We start from the raw sequence: 14,827 nt of genomic DNA, 5'->3' as shown, positions 1-14,827 counted from the left end.
CAGAGATATAGTATTTGGAAATGAACATAAAACAGAATAAGGCTGTGGATTATTTTTGCCTGATATTTTTGGTCCATTTTTCATAAAATTGTGGTTTTCTGGCAAATTAGTGCATATCTTTAAAGATTGAAATTAGAAAACAATGACAGACATTTGAGTTTTGGACTTCATATCCTTCAGAAAATTCATGCTAATGCAAAACCTGTTATAGGTTCATAGGGAGGTACTAGGCTATCAGCCCTGGGGCCTATACAAGCCCAGCCAAAAAGGTACTCTGGCTTTTGCCACCCAAGAAAATTATTTTCCTGTGTGTGAATTTCCTATTTCCCATCCAATCATCAAGATTTTTCTTGAAGAGTGCTAATGAGGAGCTTTGTTTGATATAGATAGGTAGTTTATTCCAGAGAATGGGAAGTCTCTGGGATAGGAATCTATCCCTCTGGCATGTTCTGTTTATTGTGGTGACAAGGTTTAGGTCCCTAGAGAGTGTAGCTCAGAGGGATTGGGATTTCTTTAAGTGGAGCATGTCCAACAGCTCTGGGTTTGACACAGCTTTGTATGTTAGGCAGAGATCACCTCTGAGTAGTTGATATGCGATGTAGTAAAGCTGGAGTGTTTTGAGACGGTCTGCGTACGGCATCTGTTTGAGGCTGGTAATCCTCTTTGTGAGGTAATTCTGTGGCCTTTCCAGTTGTTGTAGATGTCTTGTGAGGTATATACCAAAAGGGGCATTGTACTCTATAATGGGTCTAATGAGTGATGAGTAGAGGGGAACAATGACCTCTTTTTTTCTGGATGAGAAACCTTTTGTGATGAGGTGTGCCATGAAGAAGGATTTCCTGACTTCTGTGGTGATGTGATTATCAAAGGAGAGACTACTGTCCACCTGTGTCCCAAAGTCTCTTATCACACTTTTGGTGTTAAGTATACTACCGCCTATGTTGTAGTTCATGGGTACAGAGTTTTTACCAAAGGCGATGACAATGCACTTTTTGACACTGAGGTTGAGGCCATGGCTTTGACACCAGGCATCTGTCCCAGTGAGGCCCTTTTGTAGGATGTCCACATCAGTAGGAGTTTCGATTATGGCTCCTAGTTTGCAGTCATCTGTGAACTTCGTTAGCCAAAGACCTTCTGTGTTAGACTGTACTTCAGAGAAGTAGATACCAAACAGGAGAGGACCGAGGTCTGAACCCTGTGGTACTCCAATTGTCACTGGTCTGAAGTCAGATTTGGAGTCTGCTGCATTCACAGTGTGGGTTCTGTCAGTGAGCCAGTTGGCAACCCATCTTGTGACATAGGGATTTATACCTAGTTTAGTGAGTTTATCTATAATTCCAGAGTGGGGGATGGTGTCGAAAGCCTTGGCAAGATCTAGATAGGTTGTGTGAACCACCTTACCCTCGTCTACGGCTTTGGTGACTGCTTCAAAGAAGTCTATCAGGTTTAGGAGACATGATCTGCCTTTTACAAACCTGAACTGGGTGGGGTCCAGAGTTTGGAGATTACCAATGTCTTTGTTTATAAGTTCCATGATGATACGTTCCATGGCCTTGCAGACCAGGCTCGTCAGGCTAATGGGGCAGTAGTTCCCGGGGTCCGTGGTAGCTCCCCCCTTGATGAGTGGGATAACCATCACTGTGTGCCATTCAGCAGGCACAAAGCCTCAGGTGAGGCTATGATTGAACATGGTACTTAGGTGGGGTGCCAGTTCGTTCTGTAGTTTGTGTAGAACGCAGCCTGGGATGCTGTCTGGTCCCATGGATGCTGTGTCTTTGGCTTTGGAGAGTGTGGTTGGCTTTGGAGTTCTATCACTTCTATCAACTTTCTAAGTTAATATTTAAAAAATGTCCCTATTTTTTGGCCTTTGTCCCACTTTTACTTATGGCTTTGTCCAAATTTCTTGCTCTAAGCGGTTGAGAGGTATGGTTTTCCCTACCAGGTCTGTGATGTTATGAGTCCAGCTAAGGTCTTCAGAGATGTTAACACTGAGGAATTTAAATGTAGCCAGTCTTTCTACCTCAGACTCACCAATATATAATGGTAGGTACTGCCTTTTATTCCTTTGTGTATCAATGATCATCTCTTTCATTTTGCTGGTATTAAGAGAGAGAGATTACTGTTCCAACACCACTTCACAAGGTTCGCCACTTACCTCCTATACACTGACTCATCACCCCCAGAGATCAGAACAATGACTGTTGTACCATCTGCAAATTTCACAATACTGGTGTCATGCTATGTAACTTATGTTTTCTCATTAGTTTTCATTAGATTAGGTTTTTTGTGATATTCATTTTTTATTTTTTTATGGTTGCATTAAATAAATGTTTTTCCCTTTTGGCCACAAACAGTTTCACATGTAAACTACGGGCTGGTCTGGGTGGTTCATCTACCTCCAGCCCATGACACTTCACCAGAAGTTACATTTCCTGCCTCATTTTGAATTATCCTGTTGGCAGATGAGTTTTGGAGTGTCTTTTGCAGAAGATTCATTCTAGTTTTATGACCGATGGCCAATTTAAATAGTCCTGCATGTGAAATACAGGTTGGTTTGGTCATTTTGTTTCCACTCTGCGACATCCCACTGAAAGTCATATTCTCTGCCTGTTCCTGAATTAATTTGTTGGCAGACAAGTTTCGGACAGATTTTCATTGAACATTTAGCACATTTTTATGACTGCTGCTCTAAATAAGTCAAATATAACTTGTATTTAACTGGCTTTTCATCTGCTATTTTTCAAGCTTGTCTTCATTACACCAAGAGCAGAAACAATAGAATATGGGTTGGTTGGGTTTAATGCCCTGTATATTTGTTGTGTCTATAAATTACACCTGCCAATTCTAAATTTTTTTTGGGTATTATTCTATATCTTCAGCACTGATAGTTGTTTCAACAGCTTGTTGAATTCGGCAGCAATTGGACTATTTGTGCTGTTGTTTTATGTGTATTTGCAGTGAGGATATAACTGAATCATTCAAGGGCATATAGAACAAGTGTTCCTTTGATATTACATTGGTTTTGTTCAATCATTTATAGTTGTTTAGGATTGAATTGTTTATACACAAAGTTTGATTTATTTTTGTATTTTCTATTATTATTATTATGCATATGCATTGATTTAGTCTTTTGAACATGTTTTACTGATTAATGTCCACAATGTGATCTGCATACATTTTTGTAATTTCATTTAGGGTAGCTTTCCGCCACATTTTTTTGATGATACATATTGTTTTATAATGGATCTTATTCAGATTGTTCAGGGTCAAGCAGCTGATAAAGATGTGACTGTTTTTGAGGCATCTCAGGGAGCCTGTTCTCAGATATCCAGTATCTTCTTGCTCTGAGATTTTTCAGCAAATTTCTGCTACTATGAAAGAATTAAGGTCCAATATATGGCACCTTAGATTATTTAAGGCTTATCATAGCAAAGGTATTACACCTAGGGGGCTTAGGGTTTACATACAACCTTATGTTAAAGGGATGGATGAGACCTTACATCATGATTGACAAACAGCACAATGAACAGTCTCCATGTTATTTGTTATGACTTTAATTTTGTTTTATGAATGTAAAATTGGTTATTTGACTGACACTATATCAACTTTATGTAATTTGGTCAAATCATATGAACAACAACATACCTATCGACATCTCTTTTTAGAATTAACTAAGGATCTTATTTTGGTGGAGAAGGAACTCAAGTCCCACATGCTTAAAAAATTCCAATGGGAAATTAGAGATTATGAACATCGAAAACAGTTTCATATCCAAAAGAGTGTTATATTTAAAGATGAAAGGGAACACTCTGGAGCACCCTCAAAAAGAAGGAGAAAAAAGTCAATATTAAAATCTAGTGATGGACAAACTGACACTTCAACAGATGATATTTCATCTGCTGTTGATACTGAGGGGGATCATTCTCCTGGATCACCTAAGGCTAAAAAGAAAAACAATATTGCCCCTTTAGAAGAGGCAGGAGGGCTGAACGCAAGCACTGTAAACAGTGTCTCTACATTACAGACACTATTAAATTTGATGATGCCCGAGTAGAAATTTTCCAAAATGTACATGATATTTCTGCTACACAATTGTCTGTTATTGAAAAAGAATTGTTAAATAAAGGTTTGGTATTTATTCCCAGTTATTTGGTCCCAGAAGAAACTTTTGTTTAGGATGCCATTTCTTTTTGTAGAATATTGAATTTAAAATTATTTTTTATGACAAATCTAATGTTGAACAATCAAATGGGGGGGGTTAAGTTTAGACCATTCACCTTTTCACCTCCCATATATAAGTATGTGGAGGTGTTTCAACAAGAGCTAATTCAGGGTTTACATTTTTCTTATAACTCATAAGAAAATTAAGAACAACAATTTAACAAAAGATGAATATCAGGCCGTTATATCCTTAAGTACCAACAAACAATTAGTTATTAACACTGTTGATAAAGGGAGTTCTGTGGTAGTTTAGGACTGGTCCATGTATTTCACAAGGCCAAAACCTAATGATGGACTGTCGGTTTTACCACCAGATATTTCTGGATCCTACACTCAAATTTAAATCTGAAATTGACAGGTTTTTGGAATTAGCCTTAGAGGAAGGTATTATTTCCAAGGATATGGTCTATCATTTAACAGTCCCTGAGCCCTGCAAACAATATTTTTCTTTACTACCTAAAATTCACAAGTGTTTATGGCAACTGCCAGATTGTCCAGTAGTTTCAGGGAGGTGATCATTAACTCAGCTACTATCTTCCTTCCTATCTCAATATCTCAAGCCATTGCTTAGTCAGTAAGATCACGGATCCAGGATACGATGGATTTTCTCAATATCATATAGGATACACAACTTGAAAAGGTTAGTACCTTTGTACATTAGATGCTACAGCCCTATGTACTAATATTCCACATTGGGCTGGTTTGTTGGCCTTAGAGTATTTATTGTCCTGGTGTTAGTACCTTTTTGGTTTGTTTAACTGAACATTTGTTAAACAAAAATGATTTTACTTCAAGGATGAATGTTATCTACAATTGAAAGATACAGCCATGGGGGCTTCTTTTGCTACCATTTATGCTGACTCATTCATGGGCTATATTGAAGAACAAATTGTTTATGATAATAGCCATAATATTTTTTTGGATTCACTAGACATTTGGCACAGGTATTTGGATGATTGTTGACTTGTGTGGAGATCAGACTTGGAATATCTACATGAGTTTGTGAAATATCTCAAAAAAATAAGTGTAGTATCACTTTTACCTTAAATTTTCATCCAACCAGAATTGTTTTTCTGAATGCTATGATATCTGTGCAGGAGGATGGTACTGTAGCTAGTACTATATATAGGAATCCACAAAGCAATACCCTTTTATATGCCAATAGTTGCCATCCTCATCATATTACAAGAAATATCCCCAAATCACAGTTTTTGAGGTTACGTAGGATCTGTTCTTCAGAACAGGATTTGCCCACTCAGAATAAGAACCTCATTTTTCAATAATAGGGCTTATAATTGCACTCAGGTAGTTAATACTTCCAGGCAGACTAATTCCATGAATCGGTCCCAGTTGCTACAATACCATAACAGACATACTCATAAACAACCCTTGAGTCTGGTTACCAATAATGGAAGTAACATAACATTTTTCACTGATTTGGTCCAGAAACATTGGGACATTCTATGAACACCTTAATAATTTGTTACCATCAACATGTTTATTTTCATTCAGGACAGGAAAAACCTTGGGAAGCTGGTTCAATTATTATAAGAAATTGATCCATCTATTTTGAACACATATCAAACCACCATTGAGGAGAATTCCTGATCAGGTTGTTACCCTAGTGGCAATTGCAGTTTGTGTAGGTATGTCTGTAAAACGAAAAGTTTTACCTCTAAAAATACTCCTATTGTTTTTGATATCAAGGTTTTTGGTAACTGTAATACAGACTGGGTCATCTGTTTGGAGACCTGTACTTATTCTGCATTTTACATTGGACAAATGTCCCATCCTTTTAAGATCAGAATTTCTGAACATCTTATTGATGTTAGGTGCAGACTCAGTTTAAATGCACTATATAAACATTGTATCTCACATCAGGCAGCGAAGTTCAATTTTATAATTATTGATAGAATAATTTTGGATAGAAGGGATAAAACTGAATGCCATAATTTATTAAATAAAAAAAGAGAAAATGTTGATTATTAAACTGGGGTGGGGGTTGTTCTCTCCTGGACTTAATGAACATTTGTAGTTAACCAATCATTGTGGTTCCATTGCTTTTTAAGGCAGGATATTTTGTTTCTTGAACAACACTGATGAAGGCTTTATGCCGAAACTGGTCTGTTTCTGGTTGCTTTAAATAAATTACCATTTTATTTGGCTCATGGAGTCTGTGTGCTGGCCTTGTTGGATTTTTTTTACCAAAAATGATCTCAAGCTAAATGCAAAAATGTACAGTGTGGTAACATTCAATAAAAAATATATTATCACCATTTGTATTATAAACAGTAGTCATCTTCAGCAGATGTGGTCATAAAATACGTAGTTACTTATGTGAACAACTGTATCATCTCATTAAATCATCATATTTTCATCATAGTCAGAAAATCCTTCTATCTGACTCACTTAATTTCCAAAAGATTATCTTCAAGAAGTTAATCCTACTACAGTACTCTTCCCTTAAAAGAACCCCTCAAAATAATGCCCACTTTGGTATATGCATACTCAAGCATATTGCTGTACTGGAAAGACCCTGAAGGCTTTTAAACAAAAAATTACATTTCTCAAGTCATTCAACTGTCCCAATAGATTAGCACAACTCTCTTTAAATTTGGTAGCCTACTTTCTGCTTCAAGGTGACCTATAGTTCACTTTTGAGCCATGAAAAAAACAAAAACAGTCCAATTTGTCCTCTTATTTCTTCACAAAACCAGTGACGTTGCAATCTCCCACACTAGGGACCTAAATATACACAAAAATAAACAAGACAACCTAGATGGATTATTCCTAATTCAAATTATTCACAGCCTATGTAATAAGTTGCCATCACAACAACAAGTACTACACTGGATTCTTTAAGGTTAGTTTTAATGACTAAATTCTAGACTGGGTGTCACAAATTTACCTCAAGTAAAAGGTTTGCCGGAACCTCTCTGAGTCTACTTAAAGTTTTATATATATAGTATCTTACAGTCCTCGTGATCACTTGCCAAGTGTTTTTCCTATGCTTCTATGTTCTTAAAATTCATATATAACTGACTAAAATTATAAAAAGGGAAGTTCATGTACTTTATTCAATACAGATTGTTACTAACATGCCAAATGCAAAGTATATCTTTGTACTACAAACTAGTCAGGGAATTTAGCAAAACAATGTAAATGAGCAAAGTTCCAAGTTTTATAGATTTAGTCTTCTTCTTCTTCTTTCGGCTGTTCCCGTTAGGGGTCGCCACAGCGGATCATCTGTTTATAGTTTAAGTTAGGTTTTATAGATTTAGTATGCTATAGAAAGTTCTGGATTCCTGAGCATTCCATTTAGCATTTTATAAGTGGCTGTTGTGTTTTAAGAAACTTTTTGTACCAATGACTGAAAAACTTGAATGTGTTTTAAAATTATGAATCATAAACTGTTTTGAGAGAGAATGCAACAGTCTTATTTTGGAATAGCCAAATGGAAAGAAAGAACACATGGTATGTTATTTTGACAAGGAATTTCTGTGCAAATAGAATGGGTGGCTCTGAAACAGTGTAACAACTATGACAATAATAATAATAATAATACAAGAAAAGTATTCTTGTCATATTCAACTGGCAGCCAATCTTTAAAAGTATTGTATATATAAATTTATATTGTTTTGCTAAATCCCTGACTATTATGTGGTAGAAAGATATACTTTGTATTAATAGAAGCAATGTTGCCATGGTATTCATGAAACTTAATATGGCAACTTTGCTTCTCTTGTAGTTTAGTGTTATTCCAGTATCAACAGAATGTAGATTCTGTAACAACAAAGTTCAAGAATGCATAGTTCAGGGATAACATAGTTAATTCTTAGGAGGGATGAGATGAGTAAGTTTTGATTAAATATATGTCAGCAGCTTTCCTGAAAGGTAAGGCAGTTAGAAGACTTGCTGGGGTAAATAGTACTTGCCTTGGTAGAAGCATTTGCTTGTCCTCCCCACGGTTGGGTGGGAGTTCGAAAGACATGCGTAAATGGGCGTGCCTTCGTTGAAGGTTGAACGTCGAGCTGGCACCTCAGCATTCGTGAAAATCTACTGCCAATTATTAGCAGACCAGAGTTCCGCTGTGGCGATCCCTAACTGGGAAAAGCCGAAAGACAAACAACAACAACATGCATTACTTCTTAAGGGTGGTTGCCAAGCACAGTAATGTGGTTCTCAGTTACGGAACGCAATATAAGCATTTTTCTGTTGTGGTTAGTGCAGCAGTGTGCGTGTGTGCCTGTATATGTGTGTGTGTGTGTTCATGCACGCGTGTGTGTGTGTGTGTATATGTGTGTGTGTGTGTGTGTGTGTGTGTGTGTGTGTGTGTGCGCTCGTGCGTGCGTGCCATTTACCCTTCATAGAGAGGTGACTACTGCACCCACTATGGGAACCCATCGTTTGTTGGATTAAACAGAAACTTCATTTGTTCTTCATCATTTACACCTAGATACTACTGTCCATATTTATAGCTATGCTGTTAAAGTAACTCTAGTATACAAGTAAAATACAGTCTAGTTGCACCTAATCTTACAGTAGCCTAGGTTACACAGATAACAAACATATCTGTATTTCAGAGCAATCCTACCATGCTTTGAAAAGCATTCTTACACTTTCAGTGTGATTTTAACTCCTAAATCTATCATGTTTTTTTTTGTCTAGGCTGAGTAGCTACTAACCATACTTCCCACAAGCTACAACAAAGTATTTCCCCAGTGATCTGCTTGTAATTTGGTATGCAGTCTTTGCACTGAAAATATTGTTTACATTGAACAGCATCTATATATAGATCCCATCAGCTACCCATAGTTAAGTTGATACAATGCAGGGATAGGTTTTAGGGAGTAAGATACCACCCACCACCAAAACATTTTCATTTACACATGGCATGCAGGTTCTGTTAATAACAATCTTCTAATATTTATTGTTATGTTTCTTGTAAATTATTTGTGCAAAACAAGTAACTGAGAAGATGGCAATGAGCTTGCAACATTTTTTATTATAATAATGCTTGACTTAGCTGCTAGTGTTTCATTTTATTTATTTTGCTTTTGTTTACTGGGTTTGCCTAACTGGAATTAGTCAAAAATGGAGATGCAGGCAGAAAAGCTCCAAAAAATTACAAACATTTTTAAGCAGACATTCAGAGTTACACATGAACAGACATTAAATAAATATTTGTTATTACTACTTACACATACATTTGCTAATGAGAATGTGTTGGCATAATGGTTAAGATGTTTATCTCACACACAAGAGATTTTTGATTCTCACCAAGGGAAATTGGCTATGCTTAAAATGGTCCACAAGGGCAACTAGTCTAATGCTTACCTATGATCATTCTTTATGAGAGTAGATGCAACTATTGCTGTATTAAAAGATACTTATGCATTAATAGACTATGAACATTGAGCATTTGAAAAAGTGTATTAGTAGTTTTGCTGGATAGATAACAGGTCAAGCAATTAGTGCTTTGAAATTCAAAGAAATGTAGGTGAGGGAAGGAACCAGGCTGGGCAGAAAATTTAATACTGTAGTTAACTGGCAGGGTATAAAGTAGGTTCAGAGCTAATTATATGCAAGGTTTTCATAATGTTTCTATTAGAAGGATAGAGGTGGGGTGACTAGTGTTACAAAATAAAGTATATAGCTGGGAGATGCTAGTAAAGCTCTTCAGGTATGGGGAAAGACTGGTTTTGGCATATAGGATTCAAAATGAAGAGAAATAGTTTGATAAAATGGCAAGCCGAAGATAAGAGTGGATGATGTTTTCCCTTCTTTTGTGATACTGCTGATTTATGTCTGTTTAACTTTTTTGAAAATATTTTGTTTTTATTTTTTCTCCACCCCTTCACTTTTTTTGTTGTTTCATGTTTCCTTTTTTCTTTATATAAATGTGTTACGTATTTCATTACATATATATATATATCCATGCAATTTAGAGAAATTTTGAATCAGTTATTTGTTAATTATAAGATTCAATATGTACTTAAGAATGTTAAATAGATGTTATAAATTTATAGCATCATTTTAAAATGCTGATTGGATCAATGATGAAATTATAATTTAAAAAAATTGTTACTTATATATATATATCTATATAGATACATATACATATATATATATATATATATATATATATATATATATATATATATATATATATCATGTAAAATTAAGTACTGTTATGTATACTTTTACCTGATTCTCTTGTGTTGATAAGATTTGCAAAAATCTTTAAAAAATGTGAATGTTTATTAGAGCTCAGAAAGTATCTGAGGCACGGCCTTGTTTCTTGTCACATAACACTGTTATTTCCATTGTGAAGGCTTTAGATGGTCAATGAATCACAGCACATTTCTATCTTCATTTTTTATGCTTGTTAAGTGTCGTCATTTATTTTATATTTGTTATTTTTTTTCTTTGCTGTGCATTATGATCAGATAGTCTTTATGTTCACTGCTTGAACTGATATTCTGTTAACCATCGTTATTGCTGTTCTACTACCATTATTACTAAATCGTGCATTCTCTGTGTTCCTTGTTGAACTATATACTACTATTTGGTTATATTTCTCTTATCATTCTATGTTATCGATTTTACCCTCGAGCATTCATTGAAGATGGGTTCTGCCTAGCTGGGCAACGTAGTCATCAATTAATACCACTTGGTGAACCTATAGAGAGTCAGTTGCTTTTTATAGCATAGGCTGCTCTAGTCATGAGAATACTTGTCTTTAAGCTCATGGGCTCATAACTAAATCTGCATGGATTACCCTCTTATTTGGCAGGTTGTGATGTGTATTACAAAGTATGACAAATTAGTGGAGATGTGCATTTTCCTTACTTGTTACACCTATCTGTTGCATATAGTACACTGGATTTAGGACTTCCTCTGATCATTAATCTTCAGATGTGATCTCGGTTTCTTTCACAGATGGGCTAAGTATAAATGTGTCTGATAATCAGTTACATAGTAAAAGTACACAGTTCTAACTATCTGCTTCTCTGTATCAGAGCTTTGTTGGCTGGTTGTTTTGGTCTTGTTAACTTTAATTATTTAGAGTACCCATATTTTCCCTTGGTTTGAATGCATATAAATCTCAGTCAGTTGTGGTTGCTTCCATCCTTTCAAAAGTATTATCAGACTGTTTAGGTTTGCAAGCGTATAGCTTCGAATGTGCAATTGATATTTTCTGTGCATCTTTTGGCTTATCTCTATTATACTGATACTATTCCATTACCACTAACTGTTCTGAGTCGCAACTTAACTGATCTACTTTTGGATAAGCCTACTGATTCAATTAACAAATAAATACAATTATATAGCCATAATGAATGCATGTCTGTAGCATCTGCTCAGGATTTGAACCTACATTTTACTGCATCCCCTTCAGATGCATTTTAATTACTCACAGATGAAAGGTAGTCTCGTTCCCAAGTCCTCTGGTATCCCCAGTCCTGACGTTGTCCATTCAGGAACTCCATGGCAGCCACCTTTGCCTTAATCTGAGGCATGTCTGAAGGTGGAATGTTCTTCACAATTTGGCGAGCTCTCCACCTTAAAAAAGAAACATTTGCAAGAGTTATTGAGATGAACATGTTAGATCAAATTCAGTTGACCTTAGAATGGCCTGAGATTTTCCTTCATGATGAGTGTTTTCCCTCATGTAACACTGAACCACAAATCTTGAAAATGTTTATATTTCTACTCAACATATCAGAATTTAGACATGATATTATATATCCACTTACAATTATGCAGCCCAAAATAGCCTTTCTTTTCCAACCTCAGTAAATATTGGGGTACAGACTCAGAGGTGATTTAAAACCTGCTACATTGAAGAAAATATACACAAAATGTACATCTTGACAAGTCATTTGACAACTATAGGAAGTCTAGCAGTGCTAAGAAGTTAATGTTCCTTCCCAGAATTCTCAGTATGATGGGCGCAACTGCACTAGACTGAAGCAGAAGTAAATTAATGTCAAATTATTTTTCTGTTGGCTTTGTGCTATAAAAGGATGAAGCTCTGCATATGATCTCGGTGTCAGCTTGTTCATCACAGGAAAAGGGAGTCCTGGTCCAGCTGGCCAATCATTGCAATATAAATGAAGGATTGCACAGCACCAATAAATGGCCAGGACTGGAGATCTGGGCTGGGTGATCCCAAGCTGATGGTGGTAACCCTTATAGCTATCACCAGGGTGGGGTTAAGACATCATTAGAAATTCTCTCATAGCCACGATGGCAACAAGGTGTTAGCTTACCTCCATGACTACCTAAATCACCGCTACTCTGGTTGGACTGATAATACCTAGTACATGGGAAAGAATGGCCTCAGGACTCATAAGGGAGGATAGATGATACACAGGCATGAAAGGAAAAAAGCATAAATTAATAAAATCTTTGTCCAGGGATGGACACTGATCAGTGGAGGTAAGGAAGACTCAGGCCAGGTTATAAACATGCCCTTTGTGAATTAGCCGAGATTAAATACAGAAAAGACATGGATTGAAAGCAAGGATCATATAAACAATGCATTAGCCCACCCCATCACCTAAAAAACAATGCATTAATCCACCCCAGCACTTAACATTAGTTAACTAAACTAGAATACACAGAATGATCATATAAACAATACATTTGTCCACCAAGCACTTAAAAGAAGTTAACAAAATTAAGACACACAAAGAAATGTCAAATCCCTCTTTCAACTAGTGTTTAAATATGCAAATCTCAGCAAAGAGAAAAAGCAGGTTTCTAAAATTCTGAAGTTCTTGTTTTGTTCCTAACATATGTTGAAAGTTTGAGATTAAAAATTTAGTTTTTCCATATAGAAATGCAAGGGAATGTATTTTGGGCAATATTTTTAGAATAATATTTTGAAACAGCATCTTCAACAAATATATTGTGAGAAGTGTTTTAATGTATACCACTGATTAACTCTTTATCTAATAAACCAAATAACATGACATGAGACACACGACTTATTATCTGATGGGTGTCCATTCAGAGGATTCTGTTCTATATAAGAGGCAGCCATCCTCTGGGTAATTCCTACACTTACTGAGGCCAGATTCTAATGGTGCTATCTAGCTCTGTGGACAGCTTATAATATTGTGTGCTTGTTACTGAGCTCAGTCCTTGAAGATATAACAATCAATACAGGAAATGTCATTAAATATAAAGGCACATCATCTTTCTTATGTAATATGACCAGTCCTAAAACTTCTTATTGGAACAATTTAAGTAAGACTAAATTTAATTTGCTTAGTCAGAAAATATTTTTAGATCATTGGCAGATATCTCACCATTGTTTGGTTTCAATGTCTGATAGGAAGCTTTGGCAAGAATACAGATTAATTAAAATGGGTCAGTATAATAAGTCAGCAAATTGGAACTATAGTATTCTATACAGTAATTCTAGCAGTGTCCAAATTAACAAATATTACCTGTAAGCAGGGGGTGCAGCCAAGATTTTTGAAACTATATGCCTACTCCAAGACTGTAGCCAGCCACCACTTACATGTAGTCCCATGCACTTACATAGTGAATAATTTTGAGCAGCATAGCTTTTCATTACTGAGAACAGTTCCACAAACTGACATTCACTTAACAAAAGCTATACTGTAATAAAATATAAATACAATGGGGTTTCTAGTTCCAGCATATTATATTGAACATGCTCTCTTCTGCTTATCTGTGAGATAAAAATCTTAAACTAAGTTGTTAAAAATTAAAGTTTTGCAGTATTTTCCCCTCTGTCTGCTATGACTGAGACAGTCAAGCAAAAGTCTTCATTGTGTAATTTGTCAAACTTCCTGTAGTGGAGACTCATGCAGGGATGGATCCAGCACTAGGCAACCTAGGCATCTGCTTCAAGACCTGCTGAGGTGCTGGCTGGGGCGCCTGGCTACAGCAAAATTAGAAAAGTGTTCCTGCACAATATTACATGAAAAATATTTCCACTGTTTCCTCAGTGTATCATGCTGTGCTGCTGCTTTAATCTTTCCACCATTTTCTTCCATGGCATAATTCTGTGCTTGTGCTTTAAGAATGTGTGTACCTTCAACCAATAAGAAAGCATGCATAGATCTCTGATTAAGAATGTGGATACCTTCAGCCAATAAGAAAGCATGCACAGATCTCTGATTAAGAATGTGTGTACCTTCAACCAACAAGAAAGCATGCATAGATCTCTGATTAAGAATGTGTGTACCTTCAACCAATAAGAAAGCATGCATAGATCTCTGATTAAGAATGTGTGTACCTTCAACCAATAAGCAAGCATGCACAGATCTTGCAGTTCTGGTGCAAGATTTAATTTCACAGAAAGGTGCAACATAGCATTTACAGAGAAGGTGCAGCAGAACAAACAATTTTTCCTTTAAAGAAGTGTGTGCGAGCAGATATGGCAAGGTACAATGTAGCATTAACACAGAAGGTGCAGCACTGCAGCAAAATAAGCAATTTTTATTAAGCAGCAGTGTATATGCAGGATGGAATTAAACAAGCAGAATGTTTCATGGAGATGGAATTACCCAAGCACATGATTTTATTCTATAGCAGAGTATGGAAGTAGGCTTTTCACTGTGTA

General features: G+C 36.1%; 1 protein-coding gene across 1 annotated transcript in view; it reads right to left on the bottom strand.

Moving 5' to 3' along the window:
• LOC122797191 (unconventional myosin-Id-like) overlaps positions 1-14,827 on the bottom strand; it is a 2,023,191-nt gene that overhangs the window by 685,909 nt on the left and 1,322,455 nt on the right. The window contains exon 18 of the mRNA XM_044066013.1: positions 11,643-11,787. Coding sequence (XP_043921948.1) covers positions 11,643-11,787 — 145 coding nt within the window. The remainder of the gene's footprint in view (positions 1-11,642; positions 11,788-14,827) is intronic.

Source organism: Protopterus annectens, chromosome 3.part0 (assembly GCF_019279795.1).
Source record: "Protopterus annectens isolate FY-2018-M chromosome 3.part0, PAN1.0, whole genome shotgun sequence".
NCBI classification, from domain to species: domain Eukaryota; kingdom Metazoa; phylum Chordata; order Ceratodontiformes; family Protopteridae; genus Protopterus; species Protopterus annectens.
This window is presented reverse-complemented; position numbering and strand designations above follow the sequence as displayed.